The 27097-nt window shown below is 44.6% G+C and overlaps 1 protein-coding gene across 2 annotated transcripts; it reads right to left on the reverse strand.

The window, feature by feature from the left end:
* Positions 1-1059: 1059 nt before the first annotated feature.
* LOC311241427 (E3 ubiquitin-protein ligase Hakai-like) lies at positions 1060-13838 on the reverse strand. 2 transcript variants are annotated; one of them, XM_084330247.1, is made up of 5 exons: positions 13705-13838; positions 11752-11858; positions 5820-5903; positions 5448-5521; positions 1060-2925 (listed from the first exon to the last, which is right to left on the reverse strand). In XM_084330247.1, exons 2-5 carry the CDS (start codon positions 11767-11769, stop codon positions 1836-1838), a joined length of 1266 nt encoding a protein of 421 aa, XP_084186373.1. In that variant the 5' UTR covers positions 11770-11858; positions 13705-13838; the 3' UTR covers positions 1060-1835. The 2 variants fall into 2 exon arrangements, with proteins under 2 accessions (XP_084186373.1, XP_084186374.1); XM_084330248.1 differs by lacking the exons at positions 11752-11858; positions 13705-13838 and adding an exon at positions 11193-11206.
* Positions 13839-27097: the final 13259 nt, after the last annotated feature.

Raw genomic sequence — 27097 nt, forward strand, 5'->3', positions numbered from 1 at the left:
TGCACAACACACGTCATATCTTGCGTTCCAGAAAACGAGACTGGATTATTATTTTGAAACGGGACGATTTTTAGCATGGGATAGTGCACGAACAAAGGCATGTAGAAATAAACTTTTTTTCCCCTGTCGGAGTATAAATAGTGCCTGTCAAATGAGCCATACTATTGTCTCCATAGCTATAATATAGAATATACGATGGGTCTGCAAACATCGTGAAAATTGTCAAAAAAGCTGTCTCCAGGGAAAAACAGATGGAAAAACAGCGTGGCAATCAAAGAGTTAATAATAAACACTAGTGTTAGGACTATCTGACTCTTAATAATAAACACTGCACAGACACAGCAGTGTTATTACGGTTTGGACCATGTATAACATCATCACTACTGTCTGATTGAATCCTGCCACCCACTACTGTTCACTACTACCAATTTTTTTTTGTATCCGCTTTTTCTCCCCCCATTTTCTATTTTTCTCCCATCCCAATTTCGTGTATCCAATTCTTCCCTCCCGTCTTGAACGTTGCTAGACTATGCCTCCCACTGGTCGGCTGTAGTGAGGACAGAAGCCTTGCATCACGTGTCCCCTCCGGTACACGAGGAGGCAGCCTGTCGCATCTTTTCACTGCAGCAGCTCGAACTCTGTGGCGAGGAGTAACGCGTGGGAGGCTCGCGCTGCCCCCGTCACTTCCTGCTTCCGTCGCAACGGCGTCACCAAACCGACCTGTAGGAGTCGCTGTCCACAACGTCAAATCCCCACCCACCGGCTTTCCCACCCTCTAACACTTTGCCAATTGTGTTAGTATGACGGCCGGCCAAGCCGGTAGCAACGCCGAGAGCTGGGCTCGAACCCAGCATCTCCTGCGTTAAGAGGCGAGCGCCTTGCCCACTGCGCCAATCAGCCACCCACTACTACTACTGTTATCACTATTATCATTATTACCTGCACTTTATATATATATATATTACCTATGTACCCGTCCCTGTACCTCCCCCCCTCCCCCATGGTACTATCACTTTTTACTCCTTTGTGACCGATATCAAAACACTGATTTTCGTTTTTTCTAAAAATTTATTGAAACAAACAAACATCTTTCAATGTACATACATGAAGAAATCAGCTCGACACACAGTATGTACAGAACATAGACATATTTAACATAAGCTATTAAAAAAATGGCCAGTCCTTCTCATTTTGTCTACGGCATATTCAGCACGAATCTAAGAACGCGCACCACATACACATCTGCACGTCACGCCGTTCTACCAAACGTGACGCCACACACACCCTGAGGTTTACAATCACATTATTTAGACCAGTGGTACGAGAGAGAAAGCAAGGAGTGACACCGTTATACCGTTCATTCTGATAATATGGTCTGTAGCGCCTGATCAGGGTGGTGGGGTCAGTTTATTGATATTATGGTCTGTAGCGCCTGATCAGGAGGTCCGTTTATTGATAATATGGTCTGTAGCGCCTGATCAGGGGGTACGTTTATTGATCATATGGTCTGTAGCGCCTGATCAGGGGGTCCGTTTATTGATAATATGGTCTGTAGCGCCTGATCAGGGGGGTGGCGTCCGTTTATTGATCATATGGTCTGTAGCGCCTGATGAGGGGGTCCGTTTATTGATAATATGGTCTGTAGCGCCTGATCAGGAGGTCCGTTTATTGATAATATAGTCTGTAGCGCCTGATCAGGGGGTCAGTTTATTGATAATATAGTCTGTAGCGCCTGATCAGGGGGTCAGTTTATTGATAATATGGTCTGTAGCGCCTGATCAGGGGGGTCAGGTTATTGATAATATGGTCTGTAGCGCCTGATCAGGGGGGTCAGTTTATTGATAATATGGTCGGTAGCGCGCCTGATCGGGGTGGTGGGGTCCGGGCATCTGGCCCTGAGGCGGGGGCCCCTGCATCCGCGGGGGAAGGGGCCCCCTAGGGGCGGGCCACATGCCGGGACTGAGCCCCCCGCCCGGCTGGTTGAAGGGGGGGCTGAGTGTGCCCTGGTCCTCGGGGAACTGCTGCTGTATGGCGTTGGGGTTGTAGTGGTGAGGCGGGGGGGCGCTCACGGGGGGGCCGGGGGGCGGGTGGTTCATGTACGGGGGCATCTGACCCATGATGTGTCCCGGGGGCGGGGTGTTGGGGGGCGGGGCCGAGGACATGGGCGGAGGCGGGGCCTGGCCGTACCCCATGTGGGGCGTCCCGGAGCCCTGCTGGGGGGGCGGGTGCTGCTGCTGCATGGGGTGGTTGATGGGCGGCGGGGGCGGGGGCGGGGGGCCGTAGTGCTGCTGCTGCTGCTGGGGCGGCGCCATCATGTGGTGAGAGTGCGACCCCACGGGGGGCTGGCCCGGGTAGTCCCCGGGGGGGAGGCGGTGGGGGGGCTGCTGGGGGGTGGGGCCGGGCCCGGGGGGGAGAGCCTCGCGGGACGAGGAGGAGGGGGGGGGCGGGTCGTCCTGGATGGGAACGGTGATGAGGTTGCTGTGGTGTTTCCGCGTGGTCACCGTGGCGATGCGGAAGGTCTCCGCGGAGGAGGGGGGGGGCGGGGCGTCGTGACCCGCGGAGGAGGGGGGCTGCTGGCCGTAGGGGTCGTGGCCGCCATGCTGCTTCTGCTGGAGGGGGGGCGGCGGGTGCGCGGCGTGGCTCTTGGGCAGCAGGTGGGGCGGGGGCGAGCGGAAGCGGTCGGGGACCTCGGAGGAGGAGGAGGAGGAGGGGGGGTGGGGCGGGAGCTCGGGGCGCCCCCCCCCTCCCCCCCCGGAGGAGGACAGCTTGCTGGCACGCAGGTGGCGGTGGTTGACGTGCGCCTGCAGGTCGCGCTGGGACAGGTAGGTGCGCTTGCAGGACTGCACCACGCTGCACATGTAGAGCGAGCCGCGCGGACACTGCTCGATGCGCTGCACCAGGTCCGTGCAGCTGTACATGGTCAGGCTGGACACCGGACAGAGAGGAGACAACAGACCGTGTGGGAGGAGTCACTTAAAGCCATCAATAATCTAATCCATTAGCAATAGAGAATAGGGGTGTAACGATAACGATGCGACCGCACAACGCTTAATTTCGATTATGATTATTCAGGCAACGATTCAAGGCATCATGAAATCTCTTCATTTGACCACGATTCGATTAGATACATTTTCGATAAATTTTCCATCAGATAATTCCCCCAAAAAATTTGAATACACAAATGTGGCTGGGGGAACTGATTCACTCAGCATGAATGGACTATAGGTCAATAAAAACAATACACAAAAAAATAAAAATAAAATAAAATAAATTACATTTAACCCTTTCTCTGCCACACTTATATCCATCCTTATACCGTCCTCTGCCAGCTCTATTTGTCTATGGAGATGTTCCCCTTCTTTGCAGGGCTATAACTTTTTTTAATTGTATTGCTAAATTGACATTACTATGGCACATTCAACGTTAAGTATCTATCGTTTAGGATGTAGCAACGTTCTACTTTTTCATTCACATATTCATACTAAAATACGGTCTAAAGCATTCTGCAGAACGTGAGTTATAGCCCTAAATACATATATTAGATCATCAAATGTAGTTTGATACAGATTGACGTCAGATAAAAAATGTCAATTGTACAAGGTCCTACACGTCATGCCTCATCATCTGCTGGCCACCAGATGGTGGTCTTGAACCGTTGGAGAGTTGAGAGGAGATCAACAGCAAGTCTCAAGTCTCCGTGGGTGAAATATGATTGCCATGACAGATTTTTGAAATATTGATCTCAAAGACGCTGTAAGACGTCATTGGCAGATTACGCATGGCGGAGAATGACGTGTAAGTCGTCCTTGGCGATTAAAGGGTTAATTTCGATTAATTTAGATTATAATCGATTCTAACATTTTCAAATTGATGCAGTTGAATCGTCACACTAGAATCGATGCATTTAGATTAATCGATGCATCGTTACACCCCTAGTAGAGAACAATTCCGTCAATAAATTGCCAAGCAATCGAGAAGTCAACGCTCCGACAAGAAACACAATTTTTTTTATTTTTTTTATCCTCTTTCTCTGCCTGATTATTATTATAATTTTTTTCATCCCAATTTAGTCGTTATGCCAATTCCCCCCCTCCCCTACCTGGTTGTTGTGCGCATGTTCCTCCTACTGGTCGGTACAAGGGAACCCTGAAGTCCACCACATGCTTCCTCCGACACATGTGGAGACAGCCAGTGGCTCTTTTTTCCACCTGGCAGCGAGGACTCTCATTGGTGAAGCGTAACGCGTGGGAGGTCACGCTGCCTTCACCATTTCCTGCCTTTCGCTGAGCAGGCGCCCAGACCTGACCTGTAGGCGTCGCTGTCCACAACGCCAGATTACCACCCACGACTTCCCTCCTGCTAACTCAGTCAAACGAGTTAGTATGACGACCGGCCCAAGCCGCAGGGCAATGCTGACTCCGGGAGTCGAGACCGCAGCCTCTTGCATTGGTGACGAGCGCAATCTCCGCTACGCCACCCTCAAGAAACACACATTAAACATATTTTATAATTTGTCCAGATGAATAGGTCCCCCAACAGCAGGCGCACATACAAGCCTGTACACCAACGCTTCAGACGAGGAGATCGACACCAACTCCCTCTCTGTGCGTTTAGTAGAAAGTTATCCGGCTGCAAGCTAGCCTAGCTTAGCACAGATGAATGGAAGTGAATACAGATACAACTAGCCTAGCTTAAAACTTGGGGGGAGGTGTTTTTGGCCAACAGCTAGGCTAGCTGGTCCGTATCAAAAAGAAAAATATATATGTAAATGATATTGTAAATGTAAATGTATCGGCTTCCATTTATTTGTGCTAAGCTAGGCTAGCTTGCAGCTGGATAGCTTTCTACTGAACACACAGAGAGGAAACTGGTATCCATCTTCTCGTCTGGCTCTGGAGAAGACGGTATAATGTTGGTGTGTTCCTTTAACTAGATAAGCTCTGGGGTCCCCCAACTGCTGTTCTCATCATAAATCGATCAATACAGACCGTATTAATTAATGTTGTGTTTCTTTTTCAAATGTAGCCAAGAGTAAAGACCTTAAGCCTGTCAAAACAGCAGTCAACGTGTATATTTATATTTGTATGTTTGTTTAGATGTTTTAAAAATATTTCGAAAATAAGAATTTATCGGAATAATGCGAATTCTATCTCTCTTTTAGCGTAAAAACGTGAGGAAATGCCTCCTCTATATTCTCCTCTGTTTCACCACAATTTACTCAAGCATAGTAACAGACACAATATTTCTGAAACTGGAAATACATTCCCTGAGGTCTTTAGATGTCCCTAGATACCAGGAACATGCTAATTGACCTTGTAGAAGTGGAGCAATCTTCCATTTACTTGGGCATGTACTTTCAGGCAGGTTTTCAGAAGAAATGGCTAGAGGCAAAGGAGGAAAGAGCCCATGGAGTGAAGTAAACACAAAGTTACAGTAAAGCAGCTTACCCTGGACACATCTTATCTCCTTTCTTTTCATGTTGCAAAGCACATTCGTGACAGAAGACGTGTTTACACGGTATCTGAGGAGTTAAAAAAGTACATGATTAGAAGTGGGGAAAATCAGTTGAAGTCTGACATTTAAATCTCTCCGGGCATAATGTCTGGTGAGGATAACTCCTGAGTGGGCCAAACCCCAGCTCCAGCGTGCCAACACCGAGGTGCTGAACCGGACAGCGGAGCTCGACAACACGGGCAACAGTTCCGAATCTTCCGTCAACAACATTACGGCTAAGCTAGTCAGACACTACCTACTTCGGACCCTAACGCCCTACTAACAGCATCCATCTTGAAACTACATGAGATTTGAGAACCACGTACCATCCGTCCGTAGAGGTGAATGGGGAGACCACACTTGTCACAGCAGTGAACTGGAACGTCATCCTTTTCACCAACCAGATTCAACTGTTGGGGGGAAAGAGAAAAAGTCCAAATCTGAGATAAACTACCTTGTCTGTTTTTTTTTTGTTGTTGTAGTTTTACCCACTGATATGGTTACCTTGATGCAACTATGGGGGCTTTCTCACTGCCATTCGGGGTCGAATCAGCTCCGCTTCCTCCTCGCTTCGTCCTTGGGTGCGAACTTCCCCCCTCCCTCTCCCCCCTCTAGTTTGCGTACACACTGCAGTCTTGGGCCATGGTTAGACTAGGTGTTTTTGTTTTCGTTTTGTTGCTGAATGAATACGTTTGCTGTCCCTGTTAAATAGAAATGCCGTTTTGGCAGGAAAACGCATTGCCCTACTGACAACGCTGAAATTGTGTTTCCGCTTTGGAAAAACGCCAAAACTCGCCGACAACGAGTCGTCTAATCTGCGCGGAGCCGTTGTTGCTCAACGCGCATGCGCAGTAGATACCGGCATCTGCATGCCCTCACCAACGTCCGGTGACAACAGAGCTGTCCCAAATAGCTGCAGCTACCATGTGTTGTCAAGTTATTGTTATAAGGACCCCAGTCCAAGCTACAACAGTCTGCATTCCCTTAACAATTGTTTGTATTGAGCCGTATTGTATTGTACCCATTCTGCAATATGTTAAATAAAGTTTACATCCATTCATTCTGCTAGCATTAACGATTGCATGAGCAGCTGGCTAACGTGAGCTAACGTTAGCTATCAGACCCTGTTAGCTCAAGCTCCTCTTTCAATCTTAACAAGCATTAAACAAAATGGCCCAGTCATCTATTCACTTTTGTTTAATACACGAGGCATTGTCTCTAATGTTATCTAGCTACTGATAGCTCCCGATATCATCAGTTTGGTGCTGGCTGGCTAACGTGAGCTAACGTTAGCTGCTAGCCACAATGCTATACTGTTATACTGGCATATTCCATTCACGTTAGCATGTAGCTAACAACAGCGATCTTTTTTTTAGACTAAACTATCCGCTCTTGGTGGTCACTTGTGTTGATGTTAGTTTTGTTTCATCAACAAATGAGAGGCAGAACACACAGTGAATGTATCCGTTTTGTTTATTGCACTTTTATTACACTTTGCTGAAAAATAAGTGCTGCATTGGCTAAATAGGCATTTAAAGATGGCGGCTTGTTGACATTTCTTTGCAGGAAGTGTATTGGCACATTCAAGTTCTGATTGGTTGAACATTTTCGCCACCTACTGCCACCTACTGCTTTGGCATTGTACTACATCACTGTGCTCAGGTTGCAAAACGAATGTCTAACTCGGCTGCCACTACGTTGCGACCTGGAAAAGCGAAACTCATCCTGAAAACAAAACGAAAACACCCTAGGTGTAACCTCTCCGCGCTCCGGGTTTTGTTTTTACGGTTTGCGTTTTGAGCGTGTAAGTTCCCGTAGGCGATGATGTCACGCTCTAACGTCAACACAGGAAGAGTTTAACACACGGTGGTGGAAACTGGATGCCGATATAAAGAAACAAATAACCAATAAATATCAAGTTATATTTGAACCTCTGTTGTCAAGCCTTGTCAATATAACCCACCCCCTTTTCTCACGAATGGAACTGGTGTTGTGGAGTCCGCTTTGAGCGTTTTCCAGGGTTACCGCTAACGCTAAGCTAACGCTAGTTAGCTTAGCCTATTTATTACTAGTTAGCAGCTAACATTAGCCCATCGCTCGCGTCAATTATATTGCATGTCATTGATCTACCGGTCGATCACGGCCGACTGGTTGGGCACCACTGGTCTATAGAAATAAATGCATTCGAACAAGAAACCAATGTATAGTAGACATAGCAATGGCAAAAGAATTGCCAGGCCTAATGCGAGCCAGGGAAGTCTTGTGCTTGTAACGTGGCTTCATGTTTTCATCCACTGAGCCGTGAGGCTCAACATGCTTGTTTGGTTGAGGTCTGAACTCGCCAAATTGCCCATAAATATAGTTTTTGTGGGTATTGTCCAGTTGTTGCTGTATGTTTTGATCTGCCCAAAATTCAAGCAAGCATGCACCACGCCCCCCGCTCCCACTGGCGTGCACCCGAAACCACCTATTCCAGCGGTCCAGGTTTGGAGCGAATCAGCGTCCCCGGTGACGGGGGGGGGGGGGGAGCGTTCTCAGTAGGGCGATCACACCCTATTTTGATGCGATCATGCTGTGATTCGACCCCGAATGGTTAGTGAGAAAGCCCCCTATGTGTAGGCTATTGGCAACCGATTTAACTAGTGCCGTCAGGCGATTAAAAAAATGTATCTAATTAATTACAGGATTTGTAATTAATTAATATAATTAATCGCATTTTAATCGCATAACCATTTTATGCCTGATATTCTATATTCTATAATCATATTTCAAATTGCATGTGTCCGGATGGCAGAATTCAGTACTGTATCTACAAAACCTTGTTTAATCATCTTCCATCTATTAATTTGCTTAGATTTTTCAGGTCTGTCAATTTGAGCATGGTGTTATTCACACAGTCAAAGATGAAACTTTTTTTTTTTATATTCTCCATTTGGTTCATTACAATTTACTCAAGCCTAGTAACAGACACAGTATTTCTGACACTGGGAATACATTACCTGAGATCCATAGATGTCCCTAGAATCAGATACCAAGAACATGCAAATGAAATAATTTTGAGTTAATTTTCATAACGCGATAATTTGCTGTGTAATTAATTAATCTAATTAACGCGATAAACTGACAGCCCTAGATTTAACCCTTTCCCTAACACACTACCAAATGGTTAACCCTTTCACTGTGACAATACAGAAGGTTAACCCTTTCACTGACACACGACAAAGGGTTAACACTTTCACAACCACACTACAGAAGGTTAAAATGGTGCAATAGACAACACTCAGCCACTAGAACATTCAGAGCACTTGTCGTTTATCCAATCAGGCGCATCTCACGTGGGGAAATGAGAAGTAGGGAGGGGATACATGCACGCAACATGTAAACAACAACATTCATTTTGGACCCGCCAACATTTTATTTATGATAAATTCATTAATCAATAAAGAAATGTGCACCATTCTAAAAGCTCTGGATGTTTTTTTTTACGATTACTCATCTAACATAACAATTTTATCTATAGCAGCTTTAAGATATTAATACAAATAAAAAATCTACTTTAGGAATATCTTAAAGAGACAGTTCATATACAACATGAATAGGGTGACTTCTACAAGCATTTTTGTGGTAAAAGTTGGGAACCAGACTTTTTAGCCATAACTCGGGTATGCTGAATCCGATAAACCTGGTTCCCAAGTGAAATTGTGAGTTTTTAACCTTCTAATTTGCATAACAAAATAGCCACCAAATGTCTTCCAATAACTCTGGAGCCAGAAAAGCTAAAATGACAAAGAAAGTGTCTATACATATCTTTTGAAGGTCAGATAATGTGATGAAGACATTTCTAAAGTAATCAGTGCTAATCCTACTCTGAGAATATACAAATTAGCAGATGCCAAATTACAGAAAAATCTTTTTTCTTCAATATCTCAAACATCACACCTATACCTATGTTTTGAGGGTCTGAGAATGTGATCAGTGATAAGCCAGATGCTTAATTATGCAAATTAGCTACCAATGAATTACCCAACAATCAGTGTAACAAACTTTACCCCAAAATACTCCTTGATGATTTTTTTCTTTTTGACTGGGCCTATCAGAATCATGTTGCAACGGCGCATTTCTAGATACATGTGGATCATGGATGCAAGTGACAAGGGAGAACAGTATACTGTGTGTGTGTGTGTGTGTGTGTGTGTGTGTTTGTGCAAACATGTCTAGATTAATTTGTTTTTTGATCCACTTTTTCTCCCATTTTTCTATATTTTCTCCCATCCCAATTTCGTATCATCCAATTCAACCCTCCCCTGTCACGAACGCTGTTTCTTGCCTCCCACAAGCCGGCTGCAATGTGGACTAAGTCATACATAGCACGAGTCCCCTCCGGTACTTGAGGTAACAGCAGTCGCATCTTTTCACCTGCGCAGCTCGATCTCTCAGTGTCGAGGAGTAACGCGTGGGAGGCTCACGCTGCCCCCGACACTTCCTGATTCTACTGCGCAGGCGCACCAACCGACTTGTAGGAGTCGCTTGTTCACAACGTTCGATCCCCACCCTTCAGTTTTCCCTCCCCGTAATACGGCCAATGTGTATTACTGCGGACGACCAGCTAAACTGAAAACAATGTGGAGAGCTGGATTCGAACACGCGAATCCTAGCGTCTCCACACTGGTGGCGAGTGCCTTGCCCACTACACCACCTAGCCGCCCCATAGATTAATTTGTTTTATGGTTCTTATTCATTTGAATAAAATTTCTCAATTTACTTAGAGCCTTTTTCTCTCAAAACCATGGTTGGGTGACAGTTGTTATATAATGAGTATCTCGCTTAATATTCGAAATAGAAAGACAATGTTGATATCATTAGAAACCTAAGAATCTCCTCTTTCCAACAGTGTGTGAAACTAAAAATATGTTGTGACAGAAAATGACAGAGAAAGTCACATTTGTTGTGAAAAATCATCTTGGTTCCCACCTTTTACAGAGAAATGCTTGTAGAGCCTCATACAGGCCCTTTTACAGAAGTCCCGCTAGACAAGTATGGAAATACTCTAGGGCGATTTTAGTTCTTTGGCGATTGAAGCGGTTGCCTGCTCGCTAAGGACTGATTGAAGCGTTTGCCTGCTCGCTAAGGACTGATTGAAGCGGTTGCCTGCTCGCTAAGGACTGATTGAAGCGTTTGCCTGCTCGCTAAGGACTGATTGAAGCGTTTGCCTGCTCGCTAAGGACTGATTGAAGCGGTTGCCTGCTCGCTAAGGACTGATTGAAGCGGTTGCCTGCTCGCTAAGGACTGATTGAAGCGTTTGCCTGCTCGCTAAGGACTGATTGAAGCGTTTGCCTGCTCGCTAAGGACTGATTGAAGCGTTTGCCTGCTCGCTAAGGACTGATTGAAGCATTTGCCTGCTCGCTAAGGACTGTGGATTTAAAAAAAAGTTGTCTTGTGAATCGTGACGCCATTTTTTCGCTTCCCGGCTCACGGTGGGTGAGCTAACGGAACTGCATGGACTGCACTACTAGCCAGTGTTCTATACCACTTTATATGTCCAGAAGTACACACTATCCCTTTACCAACTGCTCCATTGCATGAGAGAAGGAAATTAGATCACATCCCCACCGTCACTGACGATGACCTGGCAATTTGGATAAGCCTGGTTCACTTCTGTCCGCCAGGCGACGGCTCAGGCAGGGACCAGGCTGATGTACCTTATAGTCCCAGAACATTGGGTGTTATCTCCACGTACCTTATAGTCCCAGAACATTGGGTGCTATCTCCACGTACCTTATAGTCCCAGAACATTGGGTGCTATCTCCACATACCTTATAGTCCCAGAACATTGGGTGCTATCTCCACATACCTTATAGTCCCAGAACATTGGGTGTTGGTATCTCCACGTACCTTATAGTCCCAGAACATTGGGTGTTGGTATCTCCACGTACCTTATAGTCCCAGAACATTGGGTGCTATCTCCACATACCTTATAGTCCCAGAACATTGGGTGTTGGTATCTCCACGTACCTTATAGTCCCAGAACATTGGGTGTTGGTATCTCCACGTACCTTATAGTCCCAGAACATTGGGTGTTGGTATCTCCACGTACCTTATAGTCCCAGAACATTGGGTGTTGGTATCTCCACGTACCTTATAGTCCCAGAACATTGGGTGTTGGTATCTCCACGTACCTTATAGTCCCAGAACATTGGGTGTTGGTATCTCCACGTACCTTATAATGCCAGAACATTGGGTGTTGGTATCTCCACGTACCTTATAGTCCCAGAACATTGGGTGGGGGTATCTCCTTTGACTTGCAAAAACATCGCCGGCTTTGGTGCCACAGTCGAACCTTTCTTCCTGCTTGAAGCCGAAGGTCTCTGTACGAAAAACAAAACAGAAAAGAAGAGGTCTTTATTTGTCATGCAGATTAACACACATGCATGCGAGATGGGTGACACACAGGAACACACAACATGCACTGAGGTACCGATGAAATGTCTCTCTGCACTCGACCCATCATTTACCATTTTTTCCTTCCCGATCCGATTCCGATACCTAAGCTTTGGGTATCGGCCGATACCGATACTGATCCGATACCAGTGCATACATTTAAAAAAAGAATTATAAAACGTTTTTCTTTTTTTATTTGCAGATACCGTTTTATATATACTGTTTTTTAGTAATAACTATAAAGTAATGGTATTTATTCAACAACAGGTGATTGTATAGATTAGTATTAATGTATGCTCAATGAGTTCACCCACGGAAAGGTTGTTGTGACATTGATTCCGCACGGAGGTTACACGTTGTTGCTCTTCCTATCCAGTCGGCTCCGTTTAGGTTAGCAACTGTAGTAGCAGAGGCTCTGTTGTGATTTTTAATGCACAATAAATATTCAACATTCTCTTTTGAGACTCCGCCTCAGACTCTTATCATTTGGCACTAAAAGCTAAACATTGTCACCGGTATCATGGCTGTCGGCATTATGTCATTAATTGCGTGCATGTGTGGGAGAGGTTGATCAGTTAGCCACGTTAGCATGAGCTAGCAGTTAACGCAAGCCATTATTGCTGGATTATGAATAGCCCCAACTTTAGCCAAGGTAACGTTAAAGCTAAAACTAGCTTTTCGGTTAGCTCTTCAGCTAATGCTAATAACACCAGCAAGCGAATACATCAGAGCTCCCCGTCACACTGCTGTCGGGACGATGGCATTTAAGAAAAATTTAAATAAAAACTTAAGTTAAGTTAAGGGGAAAAAAAGTATCTGCTGTTAAAATGACAAACAGCATTGACACTTTAATTCACGGTCGATTAAAAACACGTTTGTTTTATAATGCTCACTCTCAGTAGGAGGATACCGCACGTGTTGTTTATAAATTACGTCATATGGTATCGGAGCGCAGAATTACGAGGGTACTCGCCGATACCAGCATTTTAGGCAGTATCGGAGGCATTTCCGATACTGGTATCGGTATCGGAACAACTCTAAAACGAGATGTATAAATGATATATAAAGAGATATATAAATGATAAAAGAGATGTATAAATGATAAAAGAGATGTATAAATGATAAGAGAGATGTATAAATGATAAAAGAGATGTATAAATGATAAAAGATATATAAATGATAAAAGATATATAAATGATAATAGATGTATAAATGATAAAAGAGATGTATAAATGATAAGAGAGATGTATAAATGATAAGAGATGTATAAATGATAAAAGATATATAAATGATAAAAGAGATGTATAAATGATAGAGATGTATAAATGATAAAAGAGATGTACAAATGATGAAAGATATATAAATTATAAAAGAGATGTATAAATGATAAGAGATGTATAAATGATAAAAGAGATGTATAAATGATAAGAGAGATGTATAAATGATAAGAGAGATGTATAAATGATATATAAAGAGATATATAAATGATAAGAGATGTATAAATGATAAGAGAGATGAATAAATGATAAGAGATGTATAGATGATATATAAAGAGATATATAAATGATAAGATATATAATAATAATAATAATAATAATAATAATAATAATAATAATAATAATAATAATAATAATAATAATAATAATAATAATAATAATAATAATAATAATAATAATAATAACTTTATTTGTATAGCACTTTTCATACAGAGGTTGCAGTTCAAAGTGCTTATATATATAAATGATAAGAGAGATGTATAAATGCACCAGTTACCTTTCTTTACCGCTTCTCCAGCCTGGGGTTTTGGCGGCCTGCCAGTGGACCTCGGGGGTCGGGTCACAGGCTTGTTCCTGACCAGCTGCTTGGACAGGAGCTTGATGGGGATTCGCCTGCGGACATCGGGGCCCCCCAAGCTCCCCGAACCGTCACTTCCTTGAAGATCAGTGTCTATAGAGAAAGACGTGGATGAGTGGGGAGATTGTATCCTCTGTAACGTGTCTGTACTGAATGTCCCCAATGAGATGAATAAAGGAATATACTCTGCACTAGCGATGGGTACCAAATCCGGTACTTTTAAGGGTATCGACCGAATCACGTCGGTACTACCGAGTACCGATTCACGTGAGATCCACCGGTGCCACATTTTGATACAGTAAAAATAAAAAAAATATATATTATAATAATAAAAAAATATTTTTTAGGTCTGATGACGTCGTCAACGTTTCGTTTACTGCTAAACGAAACCTATGAAGTGTGCCGCACGTTCACAATACAGGCTTACCTAGGATTTTACTTAATTGATTCAACAACAAAGCATTCGGGGCAATGGCAAGCCGAAAACGGTTACACTTTACAAAGCTAGATGCAGAATTATATATATATTAACAAATTGTTATAAATAAATAATAATGATAATAAATCATTTGAAGTTTGGACTCATTTTTTACAACTGAGGTAGGTAGATAATTTGACTAAAGTACCGAAAAAATGGACCGTTGGGTACCAGTATCAATTCACAGGTACCGGTTCAAATGTGAACAAAGTACCCAACCCTACTCTGCACGTGTCTGTACTGAATGTCCCCAATGAGATAAGATAAGATAAGATAAGATATTCCTTTATTGATCCCCTTAAATAATGAATAAAGGAACACTTGACTTGATTTACAGTCATCTATCTGCCCTGGTCAAAATACATTACAGTCATCTATCTGCCCTGGTCAAAATACATTACAGTCATCTATCTGCCCTGGTCAAAATACATTACAGTCATCTATCTGCCCTGGTCAAAATACATTACAGTCATCTATCTGCCCTGGTCAAAATACATTTACAGTCATCTATCTGCCCTGGTCAAAATACATTGCAGTCATCTATCTGCCCTGGTCAAAATACATTTACAGTCATCTATCTGCCCTGGTCAAAATACATTGCAGTCATCTATCTGCCCTGGTCAAAATACATTACAGTAATCTATCTGCCCTGGTCAAAATACATTACAGTAATCTATCTGCCCTGGTCAAAATACATTTACAGTCATCTATCTGCCCTGGTCAAAATACATTACAGTAATCTATCTGCCCTGGTCAAAATACATTACAGTAATCTATCTGCCCTGGTTAAAATACATTTACAGTCATCTATCTGCCCTGGTCAAAATACATTACAGTAATCTATCTGCCCTGGTCAAAATAAATGTACAGTCATCTATCTGCCCTGGTCAAAATACATTTACAGTAATCTATCTGCCCTGGTCAAAATACATTTACAGTAATCTATCTGCCCTGGTCAAAATACATTACAGTAATCTATCTGCCCTGGTCAAAATACATTTACAGTCATCTATCTGCCCTGGTCAAAATACATTTACAGTCATCTATCTGCCCTGGTCAAAATACATTTACAGTAATCCATCTGCCCTGGTAAAAATACATTTACAGTCATCTATCTGCCCTGGTCAAAATACATTTAGTCATCTGTCTGCCCAGGTCAAAATACATTTACAGTCATCTATCTGCCCTCGTCAAAATACATTTAAAATTTAGTAATTTAGCTGATGCTTTTATCCAAAGCGACTTACAAATTGTGCTCGAAGCGGGGGTACATCTCTGGCAGCTAAGGGTCAGTGGTATATATTGTCGTCAAAATAGTGCCAAATTTGAATGTTACACTATGAGTGCATAGCGTAGTACATATGATAGGTAGTAGTAGTATAACTATAGTACTAGCAATAGAGGAACACTGATTGATTGCGCTATAACATCTGGCTTATATAAGCAAATAAAAACAATTAGGGGGCAAACACTAGTAAGGAGAAGCTTGTCTGTTTAAGACCAGATTAAACACTGATCAGTCAGCAAGGGCATAGGTTTGGTTACAACATCGGGGCTTTAAGCAGGGGGTCTGGTGGGCCTCCCCTGGAACTGTAGAGAGCCAAACACTGCATTTCCTGCATTCGGGTGCCTTTTCTGCATCACTTTTATGTGGAAATGTCTTTATTTATGTAAAGGATAAGACAACATCCAGATACTACCAGCTGACACAAACATCCTGTATTATTATATATAGTTACAGGTAAGAAGGATATATAAATGTTGCCCTTATTTTTTTATACCTCTGTTGGAGAGGTTGTCTTTCATGGTAGCTATATTTTTGGAGGGGGTCTCGTCCTAACCTAAAACTACGCCTCTATGTCAGGCAGGGATACCGTGCCCCATGAGCATACAGTACTGTATATTTGTAAATCTGGTATGTCATAAATGTATAGATGTAGCAGTACTGTCTACCTGTATGTCATATATTATGATGAATTGAAAATGGGGGACCCTGATGTAAACAAGACGAAAGTCTTTCTCTGGTCTGCATCCCCCTAACAATTGTGTGTATTGAGCCGTACTGTATTGTACCCATTCTGCAATCTGGTAATACAATTTTCAATCAATCAATCAAAATCACCGCATGAACCCAGATAGGGAGGGAGATGTGCGAAATGACGATTCAAGGCAGAGATAGCTAACGTTAGCATGTACAGTAACACAGTTAGTTGATTTGATTCGTTTGGTTATTAACTCTATAACGTTATGCTGCGTGTTATGAATACACACCAACACAAGTTACACCAAACACTTCCCGATCACTTTTTTCGCGGGGACGTCCTTCTAGAGGAGAGACAAACGAGCTAGCCTGGCTAAGGAGGAGCTAACGACGAGCTAACGTTAGCTAGCCCGCCCAGCTACAGGGCGTTAGCCGGGGAGCTAACCCTAGCTAGCAACCGTTGGCTTTAAAAACGTATTTTTGGATATAATAATAATAACGTAGTCGCGTCAGATTTGTTGCATGTATCGTGAGGTTTCGTTCACGGAGGAGGTGGAGGATAATAGTAGGTTTGCGCCGTGAGTTTGACTGAAAGGTAACTTAGTAAACATCACAGACAGAGTTTCTGCTCACCACTTTGGTCCATGATCCAGCGCAGTGCATTGTGGGCCGGACGGGGGGGAGTAGAGACAGTGCCCCCCGGTGGCCAAGAACTTTTGTTGATTGATTGATTGATTGATTGATTGATTGATTGATTGATTGATTGATTGATTGATTGAAAACTTTATTAACAGATTGCAGAATGGGTACAATACAGTACGGCTCAATACACACAATTGTTAAGGGGATGCAGACCAGAGAAAGACTTTCGTCTTGTTTACGTCATCAGGGTCCCCCATTTTCAATTCATCATAACATAATATATGACATACATGACATACAGATAGACAGTACTACATCTATACATTTATGACATACCAGATTTACAAATACAGTACTGTTTGTGATACAAGAAGAGTCTAAAAAAGAGAGTATATACATTTGACGAAGAAACTGTTACTGCAGGCCCGCACGATGCTCGTTCTATACCGTATATCAATATTCTTTCTTTATTATATTTAATAATCACACATAATAAGCTGTCCACTTTCTTTCTTTATAATTTTTTTTTACACGTCAACCATATTTATCCAGTTGTATCTGTTTTGTTGAGCAAGCATAATTATAGATTCTTGAGGAAAATGGAGGACCCTTATGTAAACAAGACGAAAGTATTTTTCTGGTTTGATTGAAAACTTTATTAACAGATTGCAGAATGGGTACAATACAGTACAGCTCAATACACACAATTGTTAATTAAGGGGATGCAGACCAGAGAAAGACTTTCGTCTTGTTTACATCAGGGTCCCCCATTTTCAATTCATAATGATATTTATGACATACACAACATACAGATAGACAGTACTGTTTCATCATGACATTTATGACATACAGAGTACTGTTACTTTTGTGACATACAAGATATGCAAATATACAGTACTGTTAAACAGAGATCCTGAGAGAAAATATATACATACGAGGGGGAGGAGACTGTACATTAGGGGGGGGGGTTGGACATTTACGGTGGCCAGTTTCGAATTGCAGCCTCCCGTAGGTGCTCTTTGAGAGAGGTTTTGAAGGAGGGTAGGGATTCAAATTCTTTTTACGGCTGTGGGTATGGCGTTCCACATTGATGTGGCATAATTGCGAAACGTGTTTAGTCCCTTGTTTGTAGCAGCTCCACTGGAACCTTTGGGTGTTAAGTGCCTTGCCCGTTGAGACAGGGGAAAGCGTTATACCCTGTTTCACTGTACGAGTAACCTGGCTCTTGTTTATCCAGTATATGCTCAGTACTTCATGAACACACTAAAACCTTGCTAACCAAAACAAGAGGTGCAGGCCGTTCACTCACTTCATGTTGCTCTGATTCCCACGATACCTACGCACATTCTGCATAGACAAACATTTTCACATTTAGGAAAGTTTATTTCCTTAATAAAGGAACACAGCAACATCATGGGAAATTCAGAGTCAGACAAGAAAATAGGGGGGTTGACATTTAGGTATGACACAGGACTACACACGCATTTTTAGTATACAAACCACAATATTTTGCATACAAATTATGCAGAATGTAATATCATAACTGTCTATTATTTTTCTTGCAATTGAGCCAATTTTCATTAGGTACGGTTCGGAGGTGTGTGTTCAACAGAATGCAGTAACAAAAACACGTTCACAAAATGTATGGGTTACTGAATGCTGAACTGCACTGTTATAATCACTAAGCCATTGTAAGACCTTACCTGTGTCCCTGTATCACTTGTCTCTGCTACCCTTTGATTAAAAAACTTCTGTATGTCCATATTCCCTTTTTTTGGGCATATTTCAGTTATAGTCACAGTAAAAGTCACCTATAAGTGAGATAATTGACAATATCAAAACATGCTAGGGCTGTACCGATTAGTTCGAAGCTTCGTTCATAATGTTGATATTCGAATTCTAAATCAACATAAAAAATTGTAATTATAATTTTTTTTTTTTTTAAGATTATTTTTTATTTTACTATTTTAATTTGCCAAGGTATGGCGAGTGCCATACCTTGTAGTAGAAAAGACTCACGCACATCCCAAGTGTAGTCACGGGTGCTAGACTCGAAATAGATCTGTAATGTTGTTTTTAATGAATGATTCTGTGTTTTTTTAATTAATTTGTCTGTTTTTTAAGTTTTCTTATTATATATTTTTTCTCAATTTTGGCATGTGAAGGTGTGTCACATTTAACTACTAAACTACCGTACTACTGTTATTGTTACTATGTACCGTATGTTCTAGGCACTTGAGCTGCAATATGATCTGTAAATGTGTAGCCTATAGGCTAATTGATTTGAACTTTGACCTGGCTCAACCTTGACCCTTAATTTGTATATGTATATATACCCCACCCCTTTTCACATGTCGTTGACACTTGAAAAAGGCCACAGGCCGAAACGTTGTGTTCAAGTACATTAAAACTTGGGAACACTATATAATACACTACATACCTTGCCATACCAAAACGACGCCCCTGGCTGAGCTAGGCTAGCTTGCAGCCGGATAGCTTTCTGCTTCCTCTTGAAGGAACATGCCAACATTATGTCTTCTCCCAGCCCAATTTAGCTTAAGATATGTAAATAAAGTACTTGTCGACCACAGGAAAAAGGTACATATTGTATGTTATAGATCGTATAGCTTTACGCTCTGCTCTATTGGAACTATCCCTTTAATCCATTCTAATACTGAAAAACGTTCACATGTACACACCCCTATTCACCTCCGCCTGGCCACACCCACATCTGCTCCTATATAAGCAGGGTCGTGGCCACACAATCAGCTCCTTCCCTACTTTCACCACCGAAAGTGTCTGTAACACACCACTTTAAGTTTAGTGCCAAAGTAGTTTGTGAGGGATGCGCGAGAGAAGAGGAGCTGCGTTGACATTGTATCTTTGTTTTCTCTCTCACTATTTTTTGAGAAAATAAAGCGATAATGTCTTCACCACCGGAGAGTCTAGTCGCTGAGCAATCACCGCCGGCGTTGTCTCCGGCTCTGCAGCTTGATACTATGCCTCGGGAGGCGGTCGGCTGTGTGAGAGCTGACGGTCTCCCTGGGCGGGTGATGTTTTTGCTACGCGAGCCTCGGTTGTGTCAGTTGTGAGGGGACAACTGTGTGCAGCTTGCAAAGGTAGGCTCCAGGCTAGAATCCCTTTCGTTGCCCCTTATAGCGGCATGGAGGGGGTTCTAGTTTGATGACCCACGATAAACACAGTGCTCCTCCTCAGTGAAGTCGTAGCTTTGTTTTCCTGGGGCCGTGATTCCGAGTCTGCGGTTCAATTCCCTGGGTCTCTGTAAAACAGATACCCTCTGCCGCCGCACTGGCCCCGTTTTTCAAGACGAAAAACACCCGGCATGAGGGATGCAAGTTTGGTGTTTCATTATGAGAATATCTCCGAGCTCGAGTCGGCTGCAGCCCGCGCAACGAGGCTTACTGCCGATGCCGCTGTGTCTGGTAAACACCGTTCTGTGAGAGGGACGTGTGTTGCCATTTTCCCTTTTTTCTTCGGATAAAAAGAGGAAAAGGACTTCCGGTTTGCGACCTTTGGCCCCTCTCTTTGGTCTGTGTTTTTTTCCTTTACTTTAGGGTAAAGGTGTAAAACTTCAGGTGGCAAGTTCGCACATGAGCCTGAAGCCGTGTATAAAGCCTGTTTTTTGCACAAACGAGGTTATCGTCTGTGGCTGGCGTGCAGAATGTGAAGCTGTTACCCTAACAGGTATAATGCGCTTTCATGTAGCGCGCTACGACTGGTGTCATGGCTCTGCTTTGTTGTTGCATCGTATCAGGGGTGAGGGGTCATAAGGGGTGGACTAATAACCCCTCCCCCCTTTACTGATTGGCCGGGAGGTGGGACCTCCTGCCTGTCAGTCTCCCTGTTGGCTGAGGGGTCAGCGCGTCACAGGGAGGGGCAGACCCGGCACCATGGGCGGGCATTAGGGGGCCGGGCCCGCCCACTGAGTCACCTGTGCCCACCCTGGTAATTTTTTTTTTTTTTTTTTTTTTAAATCAAAGTCGACTATCCAAATCCTTAGTCAGGGACAGCCCTAGTGGGCACTGATGTCAACAACAACACTACTGAAGCTAGCACGGCACTCTGTGAGAATTAGTTTTCTACCCTCAAGAACGTCTTTACAGAACATCGCCTCATCGACGCAAGGCCAATTTAATTCAGTTGGCATTTGAGAAGGACTTAACAAAAAAGTTCAGGAATGAGTGGAGGGGCAGTGTTTTAAGAAGATTTCACTGTCCCCAAACGCTGCTTGCCACTCTACTAATGAGTAGCCTGTGGAGGAATTTTGTTAGCTTTTTTATGCACCTTATTTTTGTCAGTTCAGTTCAGTTTGTCAGTGAATTCAGAAGTGTTGAATAAATGGAGACTTTTCAAAGATATAGAATAGAATAGAATAGAAATGTATTATCCTAGTGGGCGGCTACGTGGCGTAGTGGGCAAGGCGCTCGCCACGAATGCGGAGACGCTGGGCTCGCCTGTTCGAGCCCAGCGCTCCACATTGCTTTCAGTTTAGCTGGTCGTTCATACTAATACACATTGGCCGTATTAGGGGGTGGGAAACTGATGGGTGGGGATCGGGCGTTGTGGACAGCGACTCCTACAGGTCGGTTGGTGCGCCTGCGCAGTAGAATCAGGAAGTGTCGGGGGCAGCGTGAGCCTCCCACGCGTTACTCCTCGCCACTGAGAGATCGAGCTGCGCAGGTGAAAAGATGCGACTGCTGTTACCTCAAGTACCGGAGGGGACTTGTGCTATGTATGACTTAGTCCACATTGCAGCCGGCTTGTGGGAGGCAAGAAACAGCGTTCGTGACAGGGGAGGGTTGAATTGGATGATACGAAATTGGGATGGGAGAAAATATAGAAAATGGGAGAAAAAGTGGATAAAAAAAAAATGTATTATCCTGAGGGAAATTTGACACTGCAAATCACTCAACATTAAACATTTAGACAGAACAAGTCACGAATAACTAAACAAATGGCCTAAGAATAGAATAGAATAAAATGAAATAGAATAAAAATAGAATAAAAGATACAGTAAATAAATACAGTAAAAATATACTGAAGTCTACAGTAGGTGTAATATTGCACAGTGCTATTTAAAAAGTAAGAGTCCAGGAAGATGGTAACTGTCACTCTGTGCTCAGTGATGCAGTGAGGCACAGTGATGCATTGTATAGTCTGATGGCTGTCGGAATGAAGGACTTCCTGTGCCGTTCAGTGCTGCATTTAGGTAGTGTGAGCCTATAACATGCTCCTCCTGTCAGCCAAGTCTGTGTATAGTGGGTGGGAGGGGTTTTCCCTGATGGCCTGGAGCTTAGCAAGGTTCCTCCTCTCCGCCACCTTCGCTAGAGTCCAGCTCCACCCCAACCACGCTACTGGCCTTCCTGACCATCTTATCCAGCCTGTTTGTGTCCCCTGCTCTCAGTTCGCTGCCCCAGCAGGTCTGTTATATATATCCGTTCAGTCTGTTTTTGTATAAGTGAATGTTCTTAAGATAGAGAGAAATTAGATTTTTCAATTGCCTCTCTGCTGTTTAGTTCAGCACCGTGGGCAGCACCAAGCAAGCCACAGCGCTGTTGTCCCAGCTGAAACGTATAAAAGGGAACCTGTGTTGAAAAACCATTGTGCCCCCCCGAGAACATTTTATGCCCCCCCACTAATTTTTTCTGCAGCCTGGTCTGGGGAGGGGGGAGGGGGGGGGGGTGTTCCCTGGTTCCACTCCATGTTATGATGGGTGGGTCACGGGATTTCCCCCCGGCCATGGAATACGTCACTGGGCGCATTTTTCCTATTGGCCATGAGACATCCGTGAGTTTTCAGGCTCTGTGCTGCAGACCGCTGTCATTGTCAAAGTTGGATGATGCGATGCATTCGAAAACTGTTTGTTTTCTGTTCTGCTCTCTATTAAAGTGTGTATTGGGCCGTTGGTCACTTGGCCCAATTATTATTACATGTATCTTTTTCAATTGTTACTCACGTAGAGGTCTCTCTGGGGGAACTTCTGTCTTCCCCTCTTATGTAAAGAGCAGAATTGACAGGGTTTTACCCTCAGACGCGTCATATGAGACCCGTGTCTGTGTCTTATATTGATTGATTGATTGAAAACTTTATTAACAGATTGCAGAATGGGTACAGTACAGTACAGCTCAATACATACAATTGTTAAGGGGATGCAGACCAGAGAAAGACTTTCGTCTTGTTTACATCAGGGTCCCCCATTTTCAATTCATCGTAACATATATGACATATATGACATACAGATAGACAGTACTGCTACATCTATACATTGGAGGAGGTTGGACCCTAATCAGTCAGGCTTCAGGACTGGTCACTCCACAGAGACAGCCCTCATTGCGGTCACAGAGGCACTTCACTTAGCAAAAGCGAAAGGCCTCTTCTCTGTCCTGATTCTCCTAGATCTATCTGCAGCCTTCGACACAGTCAACCACCAGATCCCCCTTACGGCCCTCGCAGGAATGGGAGTGGCTGGCTCTGCGCTGACATGGCTGTCATCATACCTCAATGACCGCTCCTACCAAGTGTCATGGAGAGGGACCCTGTCGGCCACCCGCCCCCTGCGGACGGGTGTCCCCCAGGGCTCGGTTTTAGGACCCCTTCTCTTCTCCCTCTACACTAAATCACTGGGTAACATTATCACGTCTCATGGCTTCTCCTACCATTGTTATGCTGATGATACTCAACTCTTCCTCTCCTTCCCTCCCTCAGATATCCACGTCTCTGAGCGGATCTCGGCCTGTCTGTCCGACATATCCGCCTGGATGACGACCAACCACCTCAAACTGAACCTAAGCAAAACAGAATTGCTCCACCTGCCGGCCAAATCCTCCCCCCTAACCGACCTTTCAATCACAGTCGAGAATGCAGCTGTGACTGCGTCCCCGACCGCCAAGAACCTTGGTGTTGTCCTCGACGACCAGTTGAACTTCTCTGCTCACATCGCAGCGACGACCAGAACCTGCCGATTCCTCCTGAGCAACGTCAGAAAGATCCGCCCCTTCCTGACAAAAGAAGCCACCCAACTCCTCGTCCAATCAACAGTCATCTCCCGCCTCGACTACTGCAACGCACTGCTCGCTGGCCTCCCGGCCACTGCCACTAAGCCTCTTCAACTCATTCAGAACGCAGCGGCCCGCCTGATCTCAAACCTACCGAAGTCGGCCCATGTCACCCCACTTCTTAGGGACCTGCACTGGCTCCCCATTGCTGCACGAATCCGCTTCAAGGCCCTCGACCTAGCATACCGTGCGGCAAAGGGAACCGCTCCCGCCTACCTCCGGTCAATGGTCTCTAACTACACACCCTCAAGACCCCTACGCTCTGCATCTTCTGGCCGCCTCAGACCTACTCCTATCCAAGCTCCGGGAGGGTCATCAAAGAGAAGTCGCCTATTCTCAGTCCTTGCCCCACAATGGTGGAATGAACTACCCACCCCAGTTAGGACAGCCGAATCACGTCTAATCTTTCGCCGTCGACTAAAGACGCACTTCTTCAACCATTATCTGAAAAAAAAAAAAAAAAAAATCTAACCCTAACTAACCGTACTGTCATGCACTTGTCCTAATAAACTAACCTACACTGTAGCACTCAACACTTTGATGAACATTGTTGCTCAGCTGATAGAGTTGTGCCCTTCCTGATGGCTTGTCGTACAGAACTTGTAAGTCGCTTTGGATAAAAGCGTCAGCTTCAGCTGGACCTAGAATGTTTTACTGTCTAGAAAGTTCTTACCTACTAACATTAACTATTTATGTTCCTATGCTAGTTATGAATCCGAACCCGAGGTTACATTCTCCCCTTCTATCCTAATGCACGTCCCTGTGCATATTACCCCAGGACTACATTATCACAATCCTATGGGGTTCTGGGGAGTCAGAGTCACCTAAAGAGTCTGCGATTACTGAGCTTAGACTCTGTAATATTGACTGGATTATCGTCACTATTGGGTTTCCTAGTCGGTGATAAGTCAGGGTTTTTGGAGGTTCCCTATGTCTTGTCGACCTTCTTGGTTGTTCATCTATGACCTCTCTTTCGGTTTCTCTTTCCACATCGTTGTGGACATTCTCCGGTCCATCGGGTTCGGTCTCCAGTTCCTTCATGTCAGTATTGTTCTCCTCTGAACTCATAACTGGTAAGGTCTTGTCGGGTAGGTTGTCCTCTTCCGGACCCATGTCAGGTAAGTGATTTTCCCGATCCGCTGTATCTGGAGCTCCCTCCGGAATACTGACTCCGTCTGCAGGGTCTTGCTCGACAGTGGACACTGGAAAGAGTCGTGTTTCCACCACTAGACCTCCCTGGGCATATTGATAAGGGAGATCAAGATAGTCATCATCTGGGTCTTCTCCCTCCGATTCATTCAAGCTTTCTTCTCTTGGGCTCTGTCGAGTTCTTGGTCGCTTAGCTTTGTCCTTTACCGTAGGTCCATCTTCCACAGGGGTAGTAGGAAGGAAGCCGCAAGGTAGCAGTAGGTCTCTGTGGAGCGTTCGTAGTGGACCATCTCTGGTTTCAGGTCGCACTACATAGACTGGGACATTTCCAGTGTGTTTCACTACAATATAGATATCTGCTTCCCACCGGTCTGCTAGCTTGTGCTTTCCTCTGAGGCGGACGTTCTTGACGAGAACCCTGTCCCCTTCCTGCAGGGTAGACTCAACAACTCGTTTGTCGAATCTGGCTTTGTTGCGGTCCGCCGTCTTCTGTGCATTTTCTGTAGCTACTCTGTAACTTGCTTCAAGGTGCGATCTCAAACTGCGGACGTACTGCGAGTGTGAGCCTGGCTTGTAGTTGACAGGTAAGTTGAAGGCTATGTCCACAGGCAATCTTGGCTGTCGCCCGAACATCAGTTCATACGGGGTGAATCCAGTAGTGTCGTTCTTAGTACAGTTGTAGGCGTGTACTAGGGGTTTGACGTAGTCTCGCCAATGGCTCTTCTTCTGATTCTCCAGGGTGCCCAGCATATTAAGCAGGGTCCTGTTGAAGCGTTCTACTGGGTTTCCCCTTGGATGGTACGGGGTAGTTCGTATCTTTTTGATGCCGGCCAGCTCACACAGCTCTCTAATTGTGCGGGATTGGAAATCCGCACCTTGGTCGCTGTGGAGCTTCTCCGGGATACCATAGTGGACAATGAAGTTGTCCCACAGGCATTTAGCGACTGTCCGCGCTTTTTGATTGGCGGTAGGGATCGCTACTGCGTAATTCGTGAAGTGGTCCGTAATGACCAAGATGTCCTTTGTGTTACTGGAGTCTGGTTCCAGGCTGAGAAAGTCCATGCACAGCAACTCTAGTGGTCGTGTGGCCGTGATGTTCACCAACGGGGCAGCTCTCTCTTGTGGTACCTTACGCCGTACACATCGGTTGCAGGTCCTGATCTTTGTCTCTATTTCAGCTGCCATTTTGGGCCAATAGAATCGCTTCCGGACGAGGTCTAGGGTTCGGTCCACGCCCATGTGGCCCATGTCATCGTGAAGGCTTTTTAAGACCATAGGTCTCAGGTCTTCTGGCAGCACCAGTTGATGGTGGGTCTGTGCGCCTTCTTGCCTCTTCCTGTACAGGACCCCGTCCAATACTTCTAACCGATTCCACTCTCTTAGTAGAAGGTAAAGTTCGGGGATTTCCTTTCTGAGTGTCGGTGGAGGTTTCTCCCCTGCCTCCACTAGCTGTAGTACTTGACTGATACAGGTGTCGGCTCTTTGCTTTTCTCTCATTTCGGCAGGAGTTATCAGCGGAACGACGGGTAGGCCACCCAGCTGATCCTCTCCTTGGAAGCTGTCTGGGATTGCACTTGGGTGGAGGGCAAGTGATCCCACCAATGCACGGCTCGATGGTGTCTCTGTAGAGCCGTTGTCGATCACTTCGCGAACTAAGTGTCTGTCGCAGATGGCTATAATGATGTCTTCACTCATGTTTGTGTGTTCTGGTTCCGGGAGGTGTCTTTTTGCAAACTGTTGTATTCTTTCCATCTCTTTTATCGATTTTGCGTCATCCTCTGGTGTGCTGTGTGGTCGCCGGGACAGCCCATCAGCGTCTTGATTCTGGTTCCCAGCTCTGTATTGCAGCTGGAAGTCGAAGGTAGATAGATCAGATAACCATCTGTAGCTTGCGGCATCAAGCTTAGCCGTGGTAAGGACATACGTCAGGGGGTTACTATCAGTGACAGCAAGAAATGGTCGTCCGTAGAGGTAATCCTGGAACTT

The sequence above is a fragment of the Notolepis coatsorum genome (assembly GCF_963971535.1).
Source record: "Notolepis coatsorum genome assembly, chromosome: 15".
In the NCBI taxonomy this organism is placed as follows: Eukaryota; Metazoa; Chordata; class Actinopteri; order Aulopiformes; family Paralepididae; genus Notolepis; species Notolepis coatsorum.

Bases quoted from the DNA above. Each gene is read 5' to 3' on its own strand.
- LOC311241427 (XM_084330247.1), bottom strand. The intron at 5,522-5,819 runs GTACGTGGTTCT...TTAACTCCTCAG, and splicing joins TTCACCTCTACGGACGGATG to ATACCGTGTAAACACGTCTT. The intron at 2,926-5,447 runs GTAAGCTGCTTT...TCCGGTGTCCAG, and splicing joins GGAGATAAGATGTGTCCAGG to CCTGACCATGTACAGCTGCA.